Source organism: Nicotiana attenuata, chromosome 7 (genome assembly GCF_001879085.1).
Source record: "Nicotiana attenuata strain UT chromosome 7, NIATTr2, whole genome shotgun sequence".
NCBI lineage: Eukaryota > Viridiplantae > Streptophyta > Magnoliopsida > Solanales > Solanaceae > Nicotiana > Nicotiana attenuata.
In genome coordinates this window covers 84,875,142-84,900,625 of record NC_031995.1, presented here as the reverse complement: position 1 = coordinate 84,900,625, position 25,484 = coordinate 84,875,142, and the positions used below count along the sequence as shown (strand labels likewise).

The following is a 25,484-nucleotide window of genomic DNA, read 5'->3' as shown; positions in this document are numbered from 1 at the left end:
ATATATATATATATATATATATATATATATATATATATATATATATATATATATATATATATATATACTAACGTATTACAACTAAAAAATAAATAAATAAAGAGATGACGGAATACCTAAGGAGCGTGGTTGAAGCTGTTCGATCGACGAGGAGACGTCGAAGATGCAAGAAGTGGCTGCCCTACCATGGAACACTTATTTCAATGAACTTGGTGTCATACCAAAAGGAAATGAGTATTCTTTGGTCGGCAGTGGCGAGAGGGTGGATGGCCGGCGGGCGGAAAATTAGTTGTCGGAGTTTCATCTTGAGATTGATATCTATAGATAGGTCTTGAGGATCTCTTTCCGTTGATGTAAGTATTGTAGGGTGGTGGTGGTCGGAACTTCACGAATATGGGCAAAAAAGTGGCGGCTAGGGTTTCCTAGATCTAAAATTCGTGGATTTTGAGGGGTTTTGGGGGAATTTAGCTTGGAGATTCGGAAAGAGGGAGTTAAGGAGAGCATGGGGTGAAAAAATGGGGTTGATTTGATGTGGTCCGCTGGCGGCAGCGATTTCCGGCCGGTGGAGATGGGCGGCGGCCGGTGGAGGCGGCAGAGAGGAGACAGAGAAGAGAGAAGAAGAAGAAAGGGGGAGAGTAATAAGAGAATGGGGGAATTTTTTTGGGATTTTTAGGCTTTACATACCTAGGGCAGAGAGTGAATGAGAGCTGTTGGATCAAGATGAAATGGATGGGTAGGATTTGATCTTAGTAAACTAACAAAACTACGTAGTTTTGAAGTCTTCCAGGCCAAAGCATATGGACCAAGTCTTGGGCTGTGGGGCCACCGGTTTTGATCCAATATTTGGGCCAATTTGGCTGTAAAAATGATTAAACCCAATCCCCTAACCCTCATATCAAATTATTTAACATAATCTAATTTAAAAGCCTAAAAATACACACATAAGAATTCTAAAAATTATAATGTAAAGAAAAAGTCAAGAGCAAAAATTAGGCATTTACAATTACTAATATAGTATTACTAATACACCCTATCCGGCTTTATTCTCATACCTCCTACCAAACGACTCCTATTCCTATACTATATATAACAATGTTACTCCCTCCGTCCCATTTTATGTGAAGGTATTTGACTAGGCACGGAGTTATACAAATAAAGAAAGACTTTTGATACTTGTGATCTAAAATAATCCATAAAAATTTGTATGGCTAAAGATATCTCATTAAGGGTAAAAACAGAAACTTAAAGTTGAATTGTTACTAACTATAGAAAGATGTCATTGTTTTTGGGACTGCCTAAAAGGAAAGAGTGTCTGCCACACAAAATGGGATTGAGGGAGTATATATATATATATGAATTCACCAATAGGTTCCAAATCTCGCATTTGTGGCCGTGTCTAGTATCCTCATCATGTGTTTTAATTAAGTATTTTTCTTTTTCTTTCTTTTTTTTATTTGAAAGCAAGTCTTGGAGCAATTGTAAAGTTGTTCCATGTGATCTATAGGTCACAGATTTTAGTCGCGGAAATAGCCACTAATGCTTTCATTAGGATAGGTTGTCTACATCACACCTTAAAGTGTGGCCCTTCCCCGAACCCTGCATAGATGCGGGATACTTTATACATCGCATTACTCCTTTTTTATAAACCTAATGATTCCTTTCAAATATATGATTACTGCCTTAAAATTAATGTAGTAGGTTTTCATTATTGGCAGTGCGGTGCTATAGTTAATGGCTCAATATTAGGACACAGTAAACAGTATTTTTGTTTTTGTACTTTTTTGTAAATAGTATTTCTAATTTATACAACTTGTATTAGTACCCGCGCGACGCGCACTCAATATTAAGAATATTAATTAGTTTAAATTATGATTTGCATTTTTAGTTTACTATATCATATTTAGTTAATAGAATTCCAACTGCATCTTAATTCTTAATACAATATTTCATTAATTAAATCTATATGAAATTAAAGCAAAAAAAATCATATATTCATCTTATAACTTTGTATTTCTTATTTTTTATTACAATATCTATCATTTAGTATTATTATATTATTAATATAATATTTTATTAACACGTCACTTGGCTTAAAATCATTGTCCACTACTCCTTTTAATACAACATAAATATTTCTTACTTCTTAAAAATTACTATTACAATATTATTCTACTGTTCACGATTCCTTAATTTTTTAAAATTTTTCAAAACTATCTTGTATATTATTTACTCAATTAATTTTATTTTTAAAATTAATTTAACGTGTAAATATTCTGATATATTCTCTATTCCCATCATGGTACATCTTTCTTTACTCTAATATTATAATTAGCTTTTTCATTTTGAATTTTACATATAATCGAAATACTTTCGAATTTAAACTAAATTGTAATTATAATTTTTCCCTAAATATAAAAAGATATGTCACTTTACTATTTTATCATAAAACCACTGATATTTTTAATAATTGTTATTTATATATTACATTACCATAAGCAAATGAAACTTTTGTATTTAAATTGTCACTCACTATAATATTTAAATTAAATTATAATTTTGATTCTTCCAAAATGTAAGCAGATACGTTAGTTTACTATTTTATCATTAAATTACTAATATTCTCAATTCAATTAGTGCCGCTAACTTGGAAAGTTTCCTTCCAAGATTCCTAGTTGCTAAACATACGAAAAATAAAACTCAAATTAATTTCATTCATAAAATACCTATCTTAGATAGATGGTCACCTTCATTTATGTAATTTTGCTCAAATTCATTTAGAAATCTCATTGATTAGTTTTTTTTTTTTTAAAAAAATATTTTATCTTTCCATTATGAAATCAAATTTTTATATGGATTTCATTAGATTTTTCCTAATTCTTATTAGGTTTCTGATCTAAAAGTGCCAAATATTTTTTTCTTTTCTAAAGCACCACTTGACTTAATCACAATACTGACTATTCTCCTTTCAACATAATATAAATATAAATATTAATACCCGCGCATGCGAGATCGGTACTAAAGAATGTTAATTATTTTAAACTATGATTTATATTTTAATATATTAATATCACATTAATATAGTTACCACTGTCATCCTACTTCTTAGTACATGATTTTATTAATAAAATATATATGAAATTAAAGAAAAATAAATATTCATCGTATAACTTTTTTTTGTTTTTTATTTTGCTTTATCATAATATCTATTATTTAGTATTATTACTGTATTAATAATATTATATTTTATTAGCACACTTTGCTTAATATCATTATCCACTATTCCTTTTAGTATAGCATAAATATTTCTTACTTCTGATAAATTATTTTTAAAATTTATTTATTGTTCATAATTTTTAGTTTTCCAAATTTATCAATAATATAATTTTTTATTACTTACGTAGTTTATTATATTTATTAAAGTATTGATATCCTCATATTATCTCTATTCCATTATTATATATTTTTCTATTGTAATATTGTACTTAGTTTTCTCCATTTTGAATTTTTCATATAATCAAAATACTTTCGTATTAAAACTAAATTATAATTTTGAATTTTTCCTACAGCTTAACATTTGGAAATCTCGTTGATTAGTTTTAAGGAAAAAAAACATAAGTATTTTATCTTCCCATTATCAATTCAAAATTTTTGTATAGATTCTCATTAGATTTTGTCTTAAAATTTATTTAGATCTTGTCTTAAATTTATTTAGATTTTGTCTTAAAAGCGCCAAGTGTCATATTCTCAATAAACCACTTGGCTGAATCTCATGCTTCACTATCCTCCTTTTAATATAATATATATTTTTTATGTTTTCTTTTTCCTGTAATGGTGGTGCTCGAATCAGTTTGCGGCACCATAACTATTTGAAAATTTTCATTATCATAAATATCTATTAGTAACTCTATCTACCAAAAGTTAGATAGATTCAAAAACCCACCTTTTACTTTTACATTTTTGGTTTGTTTCTATCAGTTTGTGTAAGACAGTTCGATGAGTAGTATGAAATCAATTCAAATTATAATATTATTTCGATTTAATGACCTCCTCATAGGTAGTGTTACCCAATTAAGTTCTTCTGTTAATTAGGTAAGCACAAAATTCGTTCACAAAAATACCTGCAAATAGCTAGATTGTTAAACTAATGACCAAATGATGTAGGAAGTTTAAATTAAGATCATTTCAAGAAAAAAGATCATTTCAAGAATTTTACTCAAAATCATAACAACCCACTCTCTACGACACCTATCAAATTCAATTTTTTCCACTACATCTTACTTGGAGCATGTTTGGTAGAACACAATTTGTACTTTTAGTCTATAATCATAATATATAGTTATTTAATCAAATTATTGTAAGTTAGTTAGAATCCAATCAAACATATATAGTTTATTCTTATAATAATGATAATAAGTGGACTTATTCAATTTATCTCAGCTAACAACATAATTAAATTGCAACGGATGTGTACGAAGTGTTTGTGATTATCATTTCCCACTTTGGTAGCTAGCATTTTTTTTCCCGAATTAATTAAGTTTATAACTTATTTAACAACTTAAGTTCATATATATATATATATATATGGTAGCGACGTGAAATTTGTCTACACAATAACAAGTTATTTAAAAGTCCACGGCAGGTAACTGAATATAGTGATGTGGTTAAAGAAACCAGAAAAGCTTTAAATTATAGTATGCATTAACTCTGTATTAAAGTAGTTTAAGCAATTGTTGCCCATATTATTTTTCAGATCCACCAATTGATCGAACATATTTGCTATGGACAATCACCTGTAATTTATAATTGCTACTAATCACAAAGGGGAACTCAGTCAGTTTTTTCTTATATTAATACTAATCTCCTATATAAAAATACGGTCAAAACAATGGGTGCTTAAGTACACAGTACTTTGTATGTACGTCTGGTAATGCTATTATTACCTTTAACTAACTTAATAGTGTAGAAATTTCTTACATGAAAAAGTATAAAACATTAAACCTAGATATGAAATGAGGATGAATAATTTGCTATAATTGATTTGTGTAACAATCCGTATATGTAACTTTAAATCTTTATTTTAATACAAGTGAAATTCACTTTTGACAATTCAGAACTGACAAGATATATTTTGCGTGGAAACATTTTTTAAGTCCATATAGTTGACCAGATTTTTCTAAAGAAGATGGCTGGCAGACTGGCAATTACTACAGAAATGGATTTGCAAATGCAGTTTCACTTTTTATTTTTAATATGTGTTTTCTACTAACAAATCTTCTTTAATTGTATCAACGACTTCCGATTTCTCCGGTCCGTTTCGTTCTCTCTCTCTCTATATATATATATATATATATATACATATACTTATTACTCGCTCCGTTCCAATTCATGTGAACCTATTTCCTTTTTGGTCCGTTCCAAAAAGAATCACTCCTTTTTAAATTTGAAAAAAAAAGCTTAAACTTACAATTTTACCCTTAATGAAAAGCTTTTATAACCACATAAAGACTCTGGGTCCCTTTTTGATTTGTTTAGGACCACAAATTCCAAAAGTCTTCATTTTTTCTTAAACTCCGTGCCCAGTCAAACAGGTTCACATAAATTGGAACGGAGGGAGTATAATTTTACTGCTTTTCTCAATTTAATCTTTTATACTATTATTGTTTTTTTTATCAAAAGGGAAAACGAAAATACATTATACCAACAAGTTACACTTTTTCATAGTAGTCCCAGTTAGAGCTAATTCCATTCGCTTAAGTTTAAAATTTCTACATTTGTCTACCAATTATTTTGACTTGTTACTTACTAATTTTCTGTTTTTTCCCCTTTAGTTAAAAAATGAAAATGGAAATTCATAATTGGCAAAAATAATCAATTTTGCTAGAGAACGTAGGCAAGCGGTTGCTGAGTAAAATTTCAAATCCACCAGTAAGCGATCATTTGGTTTGCGGATAAAATAATATTGAGGTTATAATGTCGAAATTATATTATTGAAATATAATAATCTCTGGAAATTTTTAGTATTTATTATTTGTTTGGTTCTTGCATTACAAATGAGATATACAATGTAGAATCTAAACACGTCTTCAATTTTAAACTAGATAAATTGGATAAACTTTTATTTCTAATTTTAATCGGTAGAAGAGTGATATCTTACTTGTTTTATCTAGGAATAACTAATATTTGGATTGTTATCCCATAGTGAATTTGATACAAAATTATATCGGTGTTATTTACATCGATAATAAAAACAAAAATTAAAATAACAATGAATTTCATAGCGGAAGTATTTTCAATCCCAATAATCAAACGAGCCTTAAGACTTTTAGGCTAACCTACTTTACTTTGGGTTTGTTGATTTATAAGCAAAAGAGAGATTAAGAGGCAACACTAACAACAATAACATATTTAGTGTAAATTTCACAAGTGGAGTTTGGATAGGATATTATATACACAAGCTTACCCTTACCTTGAGAAGGTAAAGGCTGTTTACAATGGACCATGAGCTCAAGAAAAGATAAAAAAGAAACAGTGGCGACAGACAATAATAACAATAAAATAGCAAAATAGACAAAGCGAAAAAAGAGAAAGAAAAAAAAAGATTAAAAGGACGAAAGGGAAAAAAAAGGGGGGAAGAAAAAGAGCTGCATGGAAATTTCACCTATGATTATTTTAACAAAGAGACTACAATGGAAAATAGCTAACCCCACTCCCAGCGTAGAAACTAATTGCTAAATACTTAGTCGTATTCGATGTTTAAGTTATTCCACGCATTGTAACATTAATATTTAAAAATAAAAATAATTATATCTATTATTAATTATGATTAAAAAGATAAAGATTTGTGATCAAAACACATAATTTACATAATAATTTGGTGTAAACATTAGATGGGAATAAGTTGTTATTGAAAATACCCAATCATAAATTCAAACAAATGCAAAAGGTCAAGGTTATGATTAATTTATTCAACATAGACAAATAAGATACCAGTAGCGTCAAAGTCATCCAAAGAATAAAGAAATAAGCCGACAAAAAAACGCGTAGAAAAGAAAACAATACACAACCAGCAGTTCTCCTATTTTCCTTTTGACCATTTCTTGCATCATTTCTTCTTCTTCCCTCTTCTTCAAACTTCCCTGCAATTACTCTGTTTTCTATCTTCTCCTTTACTTTAGTCAGAACGTGAATAAGGGTGAAGTTACAAAGTGGAAAAGAAGAAGTTTGATGGGTTATAATTCTATCAAGACTTCATTTTTCAGTCTTATGGGAGTCTATACAAGTTATATGCAATGAGAATTATACATTTTCTATGGCTTTTCTTGATACTCTTTTGGCAAATCTTATCAGGTAATGAGATTTTGTTGGTTTCCTCTCAATGTCTTGATGATCAAAAATCATTGTTGCTGCAGTTGAAGGGCAGCCTACAATATGACTCTAGTTTGTCAAACAAATTGGCACGTTGGAACAAGAACACAAGTGACTGTTGCAAATGGGATGGGGTGACGTGTGATAGCTCTGGTCATGTGATTAACTTGGAATTGGATAATGAGGCAATTTCTGGTGGAATTGAGAATTCAAGTGCTCTTTTCAGTCTTCAGTATCTTGAGAAGCTAAATTTGGCTTACAACAGGTTCAATGTTGGTATACCAGTTGGTATAGACAACTTAACGAGCTTGAAGTACCTGAATTTATCGAATGCCGGTTTTGTTGGGCAAATTCCTATGATGTTATCAAGATTAACAAGGCTAGTTACTCTTGATCTCTCAACTCTTTTCCCTGGAATTCAACCTCTAAAACTAGAGAATCCCAATTTGAAACAGTTCATTGAGAATTCAACAGAGCTTAGAGAGCTTTACCTTGATGGTGTTGATCTTTCAGCTCAGAAGAGTGAGTGGTGTCAATCTTTGTCTTCATATTTGCCGAACTTGACAGTCTTGAGCTTGCGTACTTGTCGAATTTCAGGCCCCATTGATGAATCACTTTCCAATCTTCAATTTCTTTCTATCATCCATCTTGACCAGAATAATCTCTCTACCACAGTTCCTGAATATTTTGCCAATTTCACAAACTTGACTACATTGACCATCGGTTCTTGTAATCTTCAGGGAGTATTTCCTGAAAAGATCTTTCAGGTAAAAGCTCTAGAGACTTTAGCCTTGTCAAATAATAAGTTGCTTAGTGGCAGAATTCCAAATTTTCCACTACATGGATCTTTGAGGACGATAATACTAAGCTACACCAACGTTTCTAGTTCATTACCAGAATCCATTTCAAACCTTCATAACTTGTCTAGGTTAGAGCTCTCCAATTGCAGTTTCAGTGGATCAATACCTTCCACAATAGCAAACCTTACCAATCTTGTTTATGTAGATTTCTCCTCGAACAATTTCACTGGTTCTATCCCATATTTCCAACGGTCCAAGAAACTCACCTACTTAGACCTTTCTCGTAATGGTCTAACTGGTCTCGTGTCTTCAGCTCATTTTGAAGGACTCTCAGAGCTTGTCTACATAAATCTAGGGAACAACTTGCTCAACGGGATCCTTCCTGCATATATCTTTGAGCTCCCCTCCTTGCAGCAGCTTTTTCTTAACGGCAATCAATTTGTTGGCCAAGTCAAAGAATTCCGCAATGCATCCTCCTCTCTGCTGGATACTATTGATTTGAGCAACAACCATCTGAATGGATCGATTCCCAAGTCCATATTTGAAGTTAAGAGGCTTAAGGTTCTCTCACTTTTTTCAAACTTCTTTAGTGGGACAGTGCAACTTGACCTGATTGGGAAGCTCAGTAACCTTACAAGACTAGAGCTTTCTTACAATAACTTGACCATTGATACAAGTAGCAGCAATTCAACCTCGTTTACTTTTCCCCAGTTGAGCTTATTGAAACTAGCTTCTTGTCGGTTGCAAAAGTTTCCTGATCTTCAAAATCAGTCAAGGATGATCCACTTAGACCTTTCTGACAACCAAATACGGGGGGCAATACCAAATTGGATTTGGGGAATTGGTGATGGAGCTCTCACTCACCTGAATCTTTCCTTTAATCAGCTGGAGAACGTGGAACAGCCATACAATGTTTCCAGCAATCTTGTAGTCTTTGACTTGCATTCCAACCGTATAAAAGGTGACCTACCAATTCCACCTTCTTTTGCCATCTTTGTGGACTACTCGAACAATAATTTCAGCAATTCTATCCCACGAGATATTGGTGATTTTCTTGCTCTTGCTTCCTTTTTCTCAGTAGCAAATAATGAACTCACCGGAAGAATTCCTGAATCCATATGCAAGGCTAGCTACCTTCAAGTTCTTGATTTGTCTTGCAATGCTTTGAGGGGAAAAATACCACCATGCCTACTAGAAAATAGTACAACTCTTGGAGTGCTGAATCTAGGGAATAATAGACTCAATGGTGTTATACCAAATTCATTTCCAATTCATTGTGCTCTAAAAACTTTAGACCTCAGTAGGAATAGCTTAGAAGGGAAGCTGCCGAAGTCGCTGGCCAACTGTGAGTTGCTGGAGGTCCTGAATGTTGGAAATAACAGACTTGTTGACGGTTTCCCGTGCATGTTGAGTAAATCATACAGTCTGAGAGTCCTAGTCTTGCGCTCCAATCTATTCACTGGGAGTCTTGAGTGTTATCCAACAGGAAATAGCTGGCAAAATCTCCAGATCATAGATATAGCTTCCAACAACTTCACTGGTATGTTGAACGCAGAATGCTTTTCAAATTGGAGAGGAATGATGGTTGAAGATGATTACATCGAGTCAGGACGCCACATCCAGTTTCGGTTCCTCCAACTAAGTAACTTATACTATCAGGACACAGTGACAATAACCATCAAAGGGATGGAGATGGAGCTTGTGAAGATTCTCAGGGTCTTCACATCTATTGATTTCTCTTCAAATAGATTTCAAGGAGTGATTCCAGATACAGTTGGTGATCTTAGCTCACTTTATGTCCTGAACCTGTCACACAATGCACTTGTGGGACCAATTCCAAAATCAATTGGGAAGCTACATATGCTTGGATCACTAGACCTGTCTCAGAACCAGCTGTCTGGTGATATCCCTGCAGAGCTTGCAAATCTCACGTTCCTATCAGTTCTGAACTTGTCATTTAACAAATTGTATGGAAGAATCCCATCGAGTAATCAATTTCAAACATTCTCAGCAATTTCCTTTAAAGGAAACAGAGGCCTATGCGGGTTCCCTCTCAACAACAGTTGCGAAAGCAATGCTCCAGATTTGACACCACCACCAACTTCTCAAGATGACTCTTATGATTGGCAGTTCATATTCACGGGTGTGGGATACGGAGTAGGTGCAGCAATCTCCATTGCACCTCTATTGTTTTATAAGCAAGGGAGAAAATACTGCGACGAACACTTGGAGAGAATGCTTAAACGGATGTTTCCAAGATTTGGGTTCACTTACACCAGATATGACCCTGGGAAGGTTGTGGCAGTGGATCACTTTGAAGATGAGACCCCAGATGACACTGAAGATGAGGACGAGTTCGAAGCTGAAGCATCTCTTGGAAGGTATTGTGTCTTCTGTAGTAAACTAGATTTCCAAAGAAAGATAGCAATACATGATCCAAAATGCACTTGTCATATGTCATCGTCCCCTATTTCTTTTCCTCCTACACCATCCTCTTCCTCTCCTTTATTAGTCATATTACACAAAAAGTTTTGATTTTTAAGCTTCCTCTTTGCACATTTATAATCTGTATATAATTACAGGTAGCACAGGATATTGATTCAAAGCAAATTCAAGTCTCTCTTCAAGTCATTTATTATCTTTTCTGTACAATTCATAATTTGTCCTTAATTTGTCGCATGCCTGGATAAAGTAAAAGGGTTGCAGTAGGTTGACGGAGCGTTTGAAACACTTTAAATATGATAGATTATTTAATTCTTCCAGATGTGTACACCTCGACACACACTATGGACCTGATTAGAGCAAAATAGATACAGAAGGTTTATGAAGCCGACTTCTAATTTGGAATTGAAGTATAGTTGATTGAAGAATGAGATTTATGGCCTTAGTATAATATTCATCCCCTATAACTTCTCCTCCCACACCATCCTCTTCTTCACCTTTATTAGTCATATATCAAAAAAAGTTTTGATTTTTAAGCTTTCTCTCTGCACATTTTGTATTCTGTATTGCAGGTAGCATAGGATATTGAATCAAAGCAAATTCAAGTCTCTCTTCAAGACATTTATTATCTTTAAAGTACAATTGATAATTCATCCTTAATTTGCATGCCGGGATAGAGTAAAAGGGTTGCAGTAGGTTGATGGAGGCAAAAAACAGTTAAACTACGAGAAATCAGTTAATTCGTTCATACATATACACCTAGATAAGATGATAAGAAATGGACCTTGGGCCTAACTCAATCCTAAGAGTTAGTTCATGAGGTGAGCAATGCAAAATCATATGAGGAGACCAATTACACATGGGACTTCTCAAACCGCCGCATCTCCAAGACTGGACATCTGGAGCGTGGACAATATAACATGGGGACCCAACATCAGATAAACAATGAATTAGGATCGGTGTCACTCGAATACTATGATAAGAAATGGACCTTGGTCTTAACTCAACTCCAAAAGTAAAGCTCATAAGGTGAGGATTGTCCAAGATTACCTATACCACCACAGGGACTTCTAAGTTCTAACACACTATGAACTTGAATAGGCCAAATAGATACAAATGATTTATATAGCCGGCTCTAACTAATTCGGGATAGAAACATAGTTGATCTTAATGAAATCTGACGTGCAGTTGATTGGACAGTTGGAATTATGATCTTAGTATAATCTTCATTATGCCTCTTATACTTGCCTCTTTCTATGCCTTTCAGAAATTTCAATATGCCAATTACAGTGGTTCAGGAATTTTATCGAACATCTGAAACTCAGTTTATTCCCATTAAATATTGGGGAAGCAGAACATGGCTAAAAAAAGAAACTCGATAGAAGGGCTATAAACAGAAATGGAAAATTACCTGTGAGTCTGTGACTGTAAGTTCTTTGTCTAAGGGTTCTAAAAAGAATATATGGAAATGGACCAAAATGGAAGCATAATAGTCTATGTTACGCCATGACAGGAGTAGAGCACATTCGTGAATGTTTATGGGCAAAATTATCGATAGTTACCGAAATGGTGCCTAACATTGGCGATCGATTTACCCTTCAAAACCCATTTTGTCTCAACGTTCAATTATTCTCTTTGCCAATGTGAGAAAACCTTTTCAGTAATGATCCTGGACTAATTAACTTATTGATTTAAGATTTTGAATTAAATGCTCAAATTGCTCCACAAAATGTAGAGTCAATTTCTAGTGAGCAATATTCACAATAATTTCCCTTTTTTCATATTCTATAGTATAGAGCTTGTTTGACTTAGCTGATATAAAGTACATGTTAAGCATTAAGTGCTGAAAAGTACTTTTAACTGCTGAAACTGATTTAAAAAATAAGTAGTTATGTGATTGGATAAAAGTGTTGAAACTAATAATAAACAGTATTTGGCAGATAAATGCTGATAAGCACTTTTTTTGCTTACGTGACTTAAATGCCCTTAAAGTTATTTATATTAATAAAAATCTGATTTTTACAAGATTTTGGATACCAAATTAATTCAAGTAAAAAATAATTTATTTCTCTTTTTACTTATACAAATGTAATTAGATACGATTATTTTTTATGAATTTAAATTAATTTATGATAAGCTAAAATACACTCATAAGCTATAATATAATAATTAATATATGTGGCACTTTGCTAAAAACTTATGCATCAAGTACATTAGTTCTTTGCTAAAAACTAATACATCTACCAGGTTCCTTTTAATAACACAGGGCAAATAAAATTTTTAAAATAAAGAAGATTAATTAAGTGAGCGTTTGGACATAAGAATTGTAAAATTCCGAAAAAAGTGAATTTTTTTTTAAATGAAATTGATATTTGAAAATTTGAGTTTTGTTTCGGCCTGAATATAATTTTGGGTTGTTTTTGAATTTTTGTGAGTGATCTGAGTAAAAATTTTGAAAAATAACTTTTTGGAGTTTTTCAAATTTACGAAAAATTTCAAAATTCATTTTGAAGTGAAAATTAGAAATTTTATGGCCAACGGTAAATTCGGGTGCATGATAGACATCGGTACTCCAATGCATTTCTCCGTCTGAATCAGAATAAATATGTTATCGGACCTTCTCTTTAAAATTCAAAATGGATATTCCTACGCGAATCTCAGCAATTACTTGTTCTGATTCTACATATTGGTCGTTTTGAACTAAAAGCAAACTTGGGCGGAATATTTACATTATGTAGAATTCCTTCACTCTCAATAGTTACATACAAGTCTACGGAACATAGAAAGGCGGGATGCCCATGACGTGTACGTGTCGAATGAACCAAATCCTCATTGAATTTGATTTCAAAAAAATTAAAAAAAAAATCGAAGAAAAATAAAAAAAATTCATGGCTAAACAGGCACCAGAAGTTTCTAAACTAGAAAGCTTTCACATGCATTTGACGTATGGAAGAGCTTCAGAAACACGATTGTTTCTTGAGGTTGGCAGCAGAATTGTTGGTTTCGAGAAAAGTATGTGAAAAAGGTAAAAGAATGAAGGTAGGGAGAGGGTTAGGGTTTTATTTATACAAGGGCGTTTTGGAAATTATGAAATAATATTAGGGATAGAGTAATAAAAAATTTTTGGTCAAACGTAAAGTGCTTATAAGCTGAAAAATATAATGACTCGGCCGGTCGTTTCATGAGTTACCGCTGTGTTTTTCCCATTTCTGCTTCTTATTGTCTTTTTCAGCTGTATTGGGTGTTATCGGGTCAGTTGGCTCGGGTCAGAGAGGTATTGGTAAGGTTTGAGACACATAGTCTCTTATGAGAAAGCTTAAGTTGGAAAAGTCAACCGGATATTGACTTATGTGAAATAGGGCTTGGATGTAAATTTCGATGATTCGGATAGCTTCGTGAGGTGATTTGGGACTTAGGAGTGTGATCGGAACGTGTTTTGGAGGTCCGTAGTAGATTTAGGCTTGAATTGGCGAATTTGAAATTTTGGCGTTTTCCGGTTGATAGGTGAGATTTTGATATAGGGGTTGAAATGGAATTCCGAGAGTTGTAGTACGTCCGTTGGGTCGTTTGGATGTGTGTGCAAAATTTCAGGTCATTCGGACGAGGTTTGATAGACTTTTTGATCAAAAGCGGAATTCGGAAGTTTTAGAGTTCTTAGGCTTGAATCCGATGTGTTTTGGTTGATTCGATGTTGTTTGAGGTGTTTTGAAGATTGGTATAAGTTTGGATGGTGGTATATGACTTGTTTGCGCTTTTGGTTGGGGTCCCGGGGGCCTGGGAGTGATTTCAGATGATTGACGGATTTGGAGTTGAGTTTGAGAGCTGAAGCATTTTTGATGTTGTCATAACCGCACTTGCGGTTGGGAGGCCGCAGGTGCGCTGCCCGCAGAAGCGGAAGGCAGCCGCAGATGCGGCCAAGAAGAAGATCAGCTGGAACCGCAGAAGCGTCTAAGGAAGCGCATCTGCGGTAGCGCAGGTGCGAGGAAACAACCGCAGATGCGGAACTTGGACGTTAAGTGAAAACCGCAGATGCGGTGTCTTGGGCTGCAGAAGCGCATTTTGGGCCGCAGGTGCGAAAAACCTGGGCCAGAAGGTATAAAAGAATTTCTTCGCGATTTCTGAGTTGTTCTTCACCATTTGCATGCGGGTTTGAGCTTGGGGGAGCTATTTGAAGAGGGATTTCAAGTGGATTTCATAGAGGTAAGGTTTTTGGACCCTAACCTCGTTCCTATGGTGTTATTTCACTGATTTGGCTTGGAAATTTATGGAAATTAGGGGTTAAAAATTGGAAAACTAGCTTGAGATTGGAGACCTTTGAGCAAGGGTTTGAGGGGCCATTTGTGGTCGGATTTTAATACTCTTGATATGTATGAACTCGTGGGGAGATAAGGAGCCTATTGATGTAAATTTTATCGAATTCCGAGACGGGTTGGGTTGGACCAATTTCGGGGTTTTTGGTATAATTTGATTATTTTTGCATGGGCTTCGTTCCCTTAGCTTGTATGGTGTGTCTTGTGAGGTGTTTACTGATCATCGTAGCCTCCAGCTCTTGTTCAAGCAGAAGGACCTCAGTTTGAGGCAGCGGAGATGGTTGGAATTTCTAAAGGATTATGATATTACTATCTTGTACCATCCGGGGAAGGCCAATGTGGTGGCCGATGCGTTGAGCCGAAAGGCAGTGAGTATGGGGAGTTTGGCATATATTCCAGTTGGGGAGAGACCTCTGGCAGTGGATGTTCAGGCCTTGGCCAATCGGTTCGTGGGGTTGGATATTTCGGAGCCCAAGCCGGGTATTCGCTTGTGTGATTTCTCGGTCTTCCTTATTCGATCGCATCAGAGAGCGCCAGTATGATGATCCTCATTTGCTTGTCCTTAGGGACAGAGTTCAGCACGATGATGCCAGAGATGTGACCATTGGTGATGATGGGGTGTTGAGGATGCAGGGCCGGATATGTGTGCCCAATGTAGATGGGCTTCGGGATTTGATTCTGGAGGAGGCCCATAACTCGCGCTATTCCATTCATCCGGTTGCCGCGAAGATGTATCAGGATCTGAGACAGCACTATTGGTGGCGGAGAATGAAGAAGGACATTGTGGGATTTGTAGCTCGGTGTCTCAATTGTCAACAGGTGAAATATGAGCATCAGAGACCGGGTGGCTTGCTTCAGCGGATGGATATTCCAGAGTGGAACTGGGAGCGGATCACCATGGACGTTGTAGTGGGCTTCCACGGACTTTGAAGAAGTTCGATGCTATTTGGGTGATTGTGGATCGGCTGACCAAGTCCGTGCACTTCATTCCTATGTGTACTACTTATTCTTCAGAGCGGTTGGCAGAGATCTAAATCCGGGAGATTGTTTGTTCGCATGGTGTCCCGGTTTCCATCATTTCAGATAAGGGCACTCAGTTTACTTCACTATTTTGGGGGTCTGTACAACGAGAGTTGTGTACTCAGGTTGAGTTGAGCATAGCTTTTCACCCTCAGACGGACGGGCAGTCCGAGCGCACTATTCAGATTTTGGAGGACATATTGCGCGCTTGTGTCATTGATTTTGGAGGGTCACGGGATTAGTTTCTACCGCTCACAAAGTTTGCTTATTACAATAGTTACCAGTCGAGTAGTTAGATGGCTCCATATGAGGCTTTGTATGGGAGGCAGTGTAGATCTCCAGTTGGTTGGTTTGAGCCGGGTGAGGCTAGACTTTGGGTACAAACTTGGTGCAGGATGCTTTAGACAAGGAGAAGGTGATTCAGGAGAGGCTTCGTACAGTGCAGTCAAGACAAAAGAGTTATGTTGACAGGTTGGTTCGGGATGTGTCCTACATGGTTGGTGAGAAGGTTCTATTGAAGGTTTCACCCATGAAGGGTGTTATGAGATTTGGGAAGAAAGGTAAATGGAGTCCTCGGTTCATTGGGCCTTTTGAGGTGCTTCGGAGGATTGGGGAGGTGGGTTATGAGCTTGCATTGCCACCCAACCTATCGAGTGTGTATCCGGTATTTCATGTTTCTATGCTCCGGAAGTATATTGGGGATCCGTCTCATGTTTTGGACTTCAGCACAGTTCAGTTAGATGATGATTTGACTTATGATGTGGAGCCACTATTTTGGAGCAGCAGGTTCAAAAGTTGAGGTCAAAGGGTATAGCTTCAGTGAAAGTGTAGTGGAGAGGTCGGCCAGTGGAGGAGGCTACCTGGGAGACCGAGCGGGAGATGCGGAGCAGATATCCTCACTTATTCGAAGCTTCGGGTATGTTTTATGACTCGTTCGAGGACGAACGTTTTTTTAAGAGGGGGAGGATGTAACGACCCGGCCGGTCGTTTCATGAGTTACCGCTCTGTTTTCCCCATTTCTGCTTCTTATTGTCTTGTTCAGCTGTATTAGGTGTTATCGGGTCGGTTGGCTCGGGTTCGGAAAGGCTTTGGTAAGGTTTGAGGCACTTAGTCTCATTTGAGAAAGCTTAATTTGGAAAAGTTAACCGGATGTTGACTTATGTGAAATAGGGCTCGGATGTAAATTTCCATGATTCGGATAGCTTCAGGAGGTGATTTGGGACTTAGGAGTGTGATCGGAACGTGTTTTGGAGGTCCGTAGTAGATTTAGGCTTGAATTGGCGAAATTGGAATTTTGGCATTTTCCGGTTGACAGGTGAGATTTTGATATGGGGGTCAGAATGGAATTTCGGGAATTGCAGTAGGTCCGTTGGGTCATTTAGGATGTGTGTGCAAAATTTCAGGTCATTCGAACGAGGATTGATAGACTTTTTGATCAAAAGCGGAATTCGGAAGTTTTAGAGTTCTTAGGCTTGAATCCGATGTGTTTTGGTTGTTTCGATGTTGTTTGAGGTGTTTTGAAGATTGGTATAAGTTTGGATGGTGGTATATGACTTGTTTGCGCTTTTGGTTAGGGTCCCGGAGGCCTCGGGGTGATTTCAAATGATTGACGGAAAGTTTGGAGTTGAGTTTGAGAGCTGAAGCATTTTCGCTGCTGTCATAACCGCACCTGTTGGGAGGCCGCAGGTGCGATGCCCGCAGAAGCCGAAGGCAGCCGCAGATGCAGCCAAGAAGAAGATCAGCTTGAACCGCAGAAGCGTCTAAGGAAGCGCACCTGCGGTAGCGCAGTTGCGAGGAAACAACCGCAGATGCGGAACTTGGACGTTAAGTGAAAACCGCAGATGCGGTGTCTTGGGTCGCAAAAGTGGTAGCGCAAAAGTGCATTTTGGGCCGCAGGTGCAAAAAACCTAGGACCGAAGGTATAAAAGAATTCCTTCATGATTTTTGAGTTGTTCTTCACCATTTGCATGCGGGTTTGAGCTTGGGGGAGCTATTTGAAGAGGATTTCAAGGGGATTTCATAGAGGTAAGGTTTTTGGATCCTAAACTCGTTTCTATGGTGTTATTTCACTGATTTGGCTTGGAAATTTATGGAAATTAAGGGTTAAAAATTTGAAAACTAGGGCTTGATATTGGAGACCTTTGAGCAAGGGTTTGAGGGGTCATTTGTGGTCGGATTTTAATACTCTTGATATGTATGAACTCGTGGGGAGATAAGGAGTCTATTGATGTAAACTTTATTGAATTCCGAGACATGGGCCTGGGGGCCGGGTTGGACCAATTTCGGTATTTTTGGTATAATTTGATTATTTTTTCATGGGCTTCGTTCCCTTAGCTTATTCTAATGTTATGATTCTGATTTTGGGTAGATTCGACGCGAGTTGAGGCCGAGGCAAGAGGTAAAGGCGTAGCGGAGTAGTATTTCATCTGGTTTGAGGTAAGTAACCATTGTAAATCTGGAATAAGGGTATTAAACCCCAGTATTTCATATTGATTTGATAAATGAGGTGTTGCACATGCTAGGTGACGAGCGTATGGGCGTGCACCGGTAGGGATTGTGATTTGGTCCGTCCCATAGCGACTATTAAGCCGCGTAATTGATTTGAAATCTTATGATATCACGTATTTTAGAGATTGATACTATATTATGGGCTGTATGCCATGTTTGGGGCCTTGTGCCGACCTGTTGAGAGCATATCCTCAGCCATATTTTACCTGTTTGTTGTTTAAACCTGGTTTTTATCACTCTGCTTCTTAAAATATGAAAACTTTTTGGGCTAAGTTCCCTTGATTTTCATTGTTATGCCCGAGTGACCGTGAGGTTAATGACTGAGAGAGGTTGAGGACCTAATCGTGAGGATTATATATATATATATATATATATATATATATATATATTATTGATCGGGCTGCACGCCGCAGCAATATTATATGTATGTATTATTGATCGGGCTGCACGCCGCAGTGATATATATATATTAGATCGGGCTGCGCGCCACAAAGATATGACGCTTAGGCTGTAGGAGCCCCTCAGGAGTCTGTACACCCCTAGTGAGCGTAGTCGACTATAAACTATGGATCGGGCTGCACGCCGCAGCGACTATTATGATTATTACTAATATGAGATATTGTTGAGCCTGAGTGCTGAGTGTGAGTATTGTGTGACGAGAGTTGAGTCACGAGTGACCGAGAGGCTATATTTGTGAGTAATACCTTGCCCGAGGGGCCCATTTATGACATATTTGCCGATTTCACTCTGCCTTTTATAATGAGCCTTTGTTGAAAACTGCTAAGTAAATGATTTCAAGTATTTCAATTTAAACTGAAGTTTTACGAAGTAACTGGCTTTGAAACTGTTGAGTTTGACTTGATATTCTGTTGTATACTCTTATATATGATTTTTAACTTCTCGTCACTGCACTCAGACCTAATTTACTTTAGTTACTTACTGAGTTGGCATACTCACGTTACTCCCTGCACCTTGTGTGCAGATTCAGGTGCCCGAGCGGCAGAGTGAAGGTTCCCAGCATTTTCGGAGCTTATCGGAGACTGCAAGGTAGCTGCACGGCGTCCGCAGCCCTGCTTTCCTCCTTCCTATCCTTGTTTTTCCGCATTTTTAGACTTATCATGTATTAGACAGTCGGACTGGTTGTATTTAGAGGCTCAAGACTTGTGACACCAGATGGTTGGGCTGTATTTAGTTTGTTGTTATACTGCCTTTCCACACATTTCAGTGATTTAAATATTTCTCTTGCAATTTGAAGCTTAATCAGTATTAGCAAAATGGTTTATTAAAAGGAATTTGTTGTGGTTAATTATTTGGGTTGGCTTGCCTAGTATTGTGATAGGCGCCATCACGACCGGGGTATTTGGGGCCGTGACAAGTTGGTATCAGAGCCTAGGTTACATAGGTCTCGCGAGTCATGAGCCGGTTTAGTAGAGTCTCGCGGATCGGTACGGAGACATCTGTATTTATCCTCGGGAGACTGCAGAACCTTTAGGAAAAACTTCTCATTCTTGAATTCCTGTCGTGCGAATCTGTTGATTCTAATACTAAACTTCTTTTATTCTATTCTCTCATAGATGGAGAGGACACGTGCTACCGATCAGGATGGACGACCACCAGTACCACCAGTTGGGGCCACTAGGGGCCGAGGACGCGGTCGAGGCCGTGGTAGGGGCAGGGGTGTAGCCCGCACAACAGCTAGGGCAGCACCTGCAGATCCACCAGCCGCCCCAGTTAAGGATCAGGTCCCAGTTGCGGATGCTCCAGCAGCACCAGCTGTGCCTATTGTGATTCCTGGCCTTCAGGAGGCTCTAGCTCAGATTATATCAGTGTGCACTGGATTGGCTCAAGCGGTCTCAGTTACTATGGCCGCAGCTACTTCTCAGGCCGGGGGAGGCACTTAGACTCCTGCCGCCCGCACACACGATCAGGTTGCTCAGGGGTTGCAAACACTGGAGACACCACTAGCCCAGCCGGTGGCAGCTGCTCAGGGTTATGTAGCTCCAGCTATGCCAGAGGACGAGCAGCGCATATTGGAGAGGTTTGGCAGACTTCAGCCACCTACTTTCAGTGGTGCAGAGGGCGAGGATGCCCAGGGTTTCTTGGATAGATGTCATAGGATTCTTCGCACCGCGGGTATTCTGGAGATCACTGGGGTCGCATTCACGACTTTTCGATTTACGGGAGCTGCCTTCACTTGGTGGGACGCTTATGAGAGGCGTAGGCCTATTGGTGCGACACCTCTTACTTGGCAGTAGTTCTTCGCTCTCTTTTTGGAGAAATATGTGCCATAGTCCCGTAGGAAAGAGCTGCATAGGCAGTTCGAGCAGTTGCGACAGGGGGATATGACTGTTACATAGTACGAGATGAGGTTCTCCGAGTTATCTCGCCATGCTATCTGGTTGGTTCACACGGATTGAGAGAGGATCAGGAGGTTCGTTGATGGCCTCACATATCAACTTCGGATTCTCATGACTAAGGAGAGGGTGTCAGGTGCTACTTTTGAGGAGGTTGTTGACATCGCCCGCGAGATCGAGTCCGTTCGTTGCTAGGAGCGAGAGGAGAGGGAGGCCAAGAGGCCTCGGGGATCTGGTAGCTATGGTGGTGCTCCTTCGAGGGGTCAGTTTTAGCACGGCAGAGGTCGTCCATACAGGCAGGCTCAGTCAGCTCGCCCAGGTTATCGTGGGGCATCGTCGGGTCATGGGTCTCACAGTTCTCATCAGGGACATTCATCACTTAGTGCCCTTCCAGCCTAGAGTTCTTCCCGTGCTCCATCAGTTTGGGGCTCTTCTATGCCAGGTGCATCTGCTAGTCATCCCGGGGCTAGGGGTTCCTTTCAGTCCCCGTCTCCATCACCGGGGAGTTGTTACAAGTGTGGAGAGTTTGGGCATATGAGGAGGCAGTGTCCTCGTCATCTTGAGTGTCTGTCTCAGCAGAGGGGTCAGCCCTCGACTTCAGCTCCAGTTACTTCACCACCCGCTCAGGCAGCTAGGGGTGGGGGTCAGTTAGCTAGGGGTCGCCCTAGAGGGGGAGGTCAATCAGGTGGTGGTCAGGCCCGTTCACTTCCAGCTAGACCTGATGCTGTTGCTTCAGATGCGGTGATTACAGGTATTATCTCAGTCTGCCGCAGAGATGCCTCTGTGTTATTTGATCCTGGCTCTACATTCTCTTATGTGTCATTTTATTTTGCCCATTATTTGGATACGCCCTGTGAGTCTCTCATTTCTTCTGTTCATGTCTCTACTCCGGTGGGCGATACTGTTGTGGTAGACCGTGTATACCGATCGTGTGTTGTGTCTATTGGGGGTCCGGAGACCCGAGTGGATCTTCTGTTGTTATGTATGGTAGACTTTGATGTGATATTGGGCATGGATTTGTTATCTCCGTACCGGGATATTCTGGACTGTCATGCCAAGACGGTGGCGTTAGCTATGCCGGGTATGCCACGGATTGAGTGGCGAGGTCTGTCTGATTATGTTCCCAACAGGGTAATCTCATTCTTGAAGGCCCAGCGTATGGTCGGGAAGGGTTGTCTTTCATACTTAGCATTTGTGAGAGATGTCAGTGCAGAGACCCCCAACATTGATTCTGTTCCAGTTGTGAGAGATTTTCCAGATGTATTTCCTGCAGACATGCCGGGCATGCCACCAGACAGGGATATCAATTTTGGTATTGATCTGGTGCCGGGCACTCCGCCCATTTCTATTCCACTGTACCGTATGGCACCAGCGGAGTTGAAGGAGTTAAAGGAGCAGCTTCAGGAACTCCTTGATAAGGGGTTTATTCGGCCTAGTGTGTCGCCTTGGGGTGCACCTGTCCTATTTGTGAAGAAGAAGGATGGCACGATGAGGATGTGCATTGATTACAGGAAGTTGAACAAGGTTACAATTAAGAACAAGTATCCCCTACCTCGCATTGATGATTTGTTTGACCAGCTTCAGGGAGCAAGAGTGTTCTCCAAGATTGATCTCTGTTCAGGTTATCACCAGTTGAAGATCAGGGACTCGGATATTCTCAAGATAGCTTTCAGGACCCGTTATGGTCATTATGAGTTCTTAGTGATGTCTTTTGGGCTGACCAATGCCCCAGCAACGTTCATGCATTTGATGAACAACGTGTTCCGGCCTTATCTCGACTCATTTGTCATAGTTTTCATTGATGATATTCTGGTGTATTCGCGTAGTCAGGAGGAGCACGCGGAGCATTTGAGAGTTGTGTTGCAGAGATTGAGGGAGGAGAAGCTTTATGCAAAGTTCTCCAAGTGTGAGTTTTGGCTCAGTTCAGTGGCCTTCTTGGGGCACATGGTGTCCAGTGAGGGTATTCAGGTCGATCCAAAGAAGATAGAAGCGGTTCAGAGTTGGCCTAGACCGTCCTCAGCTACAGAGATTCGTAGTTTCTTGGTTTGGCAGGTTATTACCGCCGGTGTGTTCAGGGATTTTCATCTATCGCATCGCCCTTGACCAAGTTGACTCAGAAGGGTGCTTTATTCAGGTGGTCGGATGAGTGTGAGGAGAGCTTTCAGAAGCTCAAGGCTGCCTTGACCACAACTCCAGTGTTAGTTTTGCCATCAGCTTCAGGTTCATATATCGTGTATTGTGATGCTTCAAGAGTTGGTATTGGGTGTGTGTTGATGCAGGAGGGTAGAGTTATTGCTTATGCTTCTCTTCAATTGAAGCCCCATGAGAAGAACTACTCTGTTCATGATTTAGAGTTGGCTGCCATTGTTCACGCATTGAAGATTTGGAGGCATTACTTGTATGGTGTGTCTTGTGAGGTGTTTACTGATCATCGTAACCTCCAGCACTTGTTCAAGCAGAAGGATCTCAATTTGAGGCAGCAGAGATGGTTGGAATTGCTAAAGGATTATGATATTACTATTTTGTACCATCCGGGGAAGGCCAATGTGGTGGCCGATGTGTGAGCCGAAAGGCAGTGTGTATGGGGAGTTTGGCATATATTCCAGTTGGGGAGAGATCTCTTGCAGTGGATGTTCAGGCCTTGGCCAATCGGTTCGTGAGGTTGGATATTTTGGAGCCCAGTCGGGTATTGGCTTGTGTGATTTCTCGGTCTTCCTTATTTGATCGCATTAGAGAGCGCCAGTATGATGATCCCCATTTTCTTGTCCTTAGGGATAGAGTTCAGCACGATGATGCCAGAGATGTGACCATTGGTGATGATGGGGTGTTGAGGATGCAGGGCCGGATATGTGTGCCCAATGTAGATGGGCTTCGGGAGTTGATTCTGGAGGAGGCCCATAGCTCGCGGTATTCCATTCATCCGGGTGCCGCGAAGATGTATCAGGATCTGAGACAGCACTATTGGTGGCGAAGAATGAAGAAGGACATTGTGGGATTTGTAGCTCGGTGTCTCAATTGTCAGCAGGTGAAATATGAGCATCAGAGACTGGGTGGCTTGCTTCAGCGGATGGATATTCCAGAGAGGAAGTGGGAGCGGATCACCATGGACTTTGTAGTTGGGCTCCCACGAACTTTGAAGAAGTTCGATGCCATTTGGGTGATTGTGGATCGGCTGACCAAGTCCGTGCACTTCATTCCTGTGTGTACTACTTATTCTTCAGAGCGGTTGGCATAGATCTATATCCGGGAGATTGTTCGTTTGCATGGTGTCCCAGTATCTATCATTTCAGATAGGGGCACTCAGTTTACTTCACAGTTTTGGAGGTCTGTACAGCGAGAGTTGGGTACTCAGGTTGAGTTGAACACAGCTTTTCACCCTTAGATGGATGGGCAGTCCGAGCGCACTATTCAGATATTGGAGGACATGTTGCGCGCTTGTGTCATTGATTTTGGAGGGTCATGGGATCAATTTCTACCGCTTGCAGAGTTTGCTTATAACAACAGTTACCAATCGAGTATTCAGATGGCTCCATATGAGGCTTTGTATGGGAGGCGGTATAGATCTCCAGTTGGTTGGTTTAAGCCGGGTGAGGCTAGGCTATTGGGTACAGACTTAGTGCAGGATGCCTTAGACAAGGTGAAGGTGATTCAGGAGAGGCTTCGTACAGCGCAGTCGAGACAAAAGAGTTATGCTGACAGGAAGGTTCGGGATGTGTCCTACATGGTTGGTGAGAAGGTTCTGTTGAAGGTTTCACCCATGAAGGGTATTATGAGATTTGGGAAGAAAGGTAAATTGAGTCCTCGGTTCATTGGGCCTTTTGAGGTGCTTCGGAGGATTGGGGAGGTGGCTTATGAGCTTGCATTGCCACCCAGCCTATCGAGTGTGCATCCGGTATTTCATGTTTCTATGCTCCGAAAGTATAGTGGGGATCCGTCTCATGTTTTGGACTTCAGCACGGTTCAGTTAGATGATGATTTGACTTATGATGTGGAGCCAGTAGCTATTTTGGAGCGACAGGTTCGAAAGTTGAGGTCAAAGTATATAGCTTCAGTGAAAGTGCAGTGGAGAGGTCGGCCCGTGGAGGAGGCTACCTGGGAGACCGAGCGGGAGATGCGGAGCAGATATCCTCAGATATTCGAGGCTTCAGGTATGTTTCTTGACTCATTCAAGGACAAACTTTTGTTTAAGAGGGGGAGGATGTAATGACCCGGCCGGTCGTTTCATGAGTTACCGCTCCGTTTTCCCCATTTCTATTTCTTATTGTCTTGTTCAGCTGTATTATGTGTTATCGGGTTGGTTGACTCAGGTTCGGAGAGGTTTTGGTAAGGTTTGAGACACTTAGTCTCTTTTGAGAAAGCTTAAGTTGGAAAAGTCAACCGGATGTTGACTTATGTGAAATAGGGCTCGGATGTAAATTCTGATGATTCGGATAGCTCCGGGGGTGATTTGGGACTTAGGAGTGTGATCGGAACGTATTTTGGAGGTTCGTAGTAGATTTAGGCTTGAATTGGCGAAATTTGGAATTTTGGCATTTTCCAGTTGATAGGTGAGATTTTGATATAGGGTTCGGAATGGAATTCCGGGAGTTGCAGTAGGTCCGTTGTGTCATTTGGGATGTGTGTGAAAAATTTCAGGTCATTCGAATGTGGTTTGGTAGACTTTTTGATCAAAAGCGGAATTCGGA

General features: G+C 39.2%; 1 protein-coding gene and 1 pseudogene across 2 annotated transcripts; one reads left to right on the top strand and one right to left on the bottom strand.

Annotated features, from left to right (window-relative positions):
* The window catches only part of LOC109230214, a 135,400-nt pseudogene that overhangs the window by 25,060 nt on the left and 84,856 nt on the right, over positions 1-25,484 (bottom strand).
* Positions 7,056-11,267, top strand: LOC109229396 (receptor-like protein 12). Of its 2 annotated transcripts, none has more exons than XM_019394819.1 (2): positions 7,056-10,546; positions 11,180-11,267. In XM_019394819.1, the coding sequence occupies exons 1-2, from the start codon at positions 7,290-7,292 to the stop codon at positions 11,181-11,183; spliced, it is 3,261 nt and encodes a 1,086-aa protein (XP_019250364.1). In that variant the 5' UTR covers positions 7,056-7,289; the 3' UTR covers positions 11,184-11,267. The 2 variants fall into 2 exon arrangements, with proteins under 2 accessions (XP_019250364.1, XP_019250363.1); XM_019394818.1 differs by lacking the exon at positions 11,180-11,267 and adding an exon at positions 10,748-10,803.

Excerpts from the sequence above, each read along its gene's own strand:
- LOC109229396 (XM_019394819.1), top strand. The coding sequence starts at position 7,290 with ATGAGAATTATACATTTTCTATGGCTTTTCTTGATACTCTTTTGGCAA.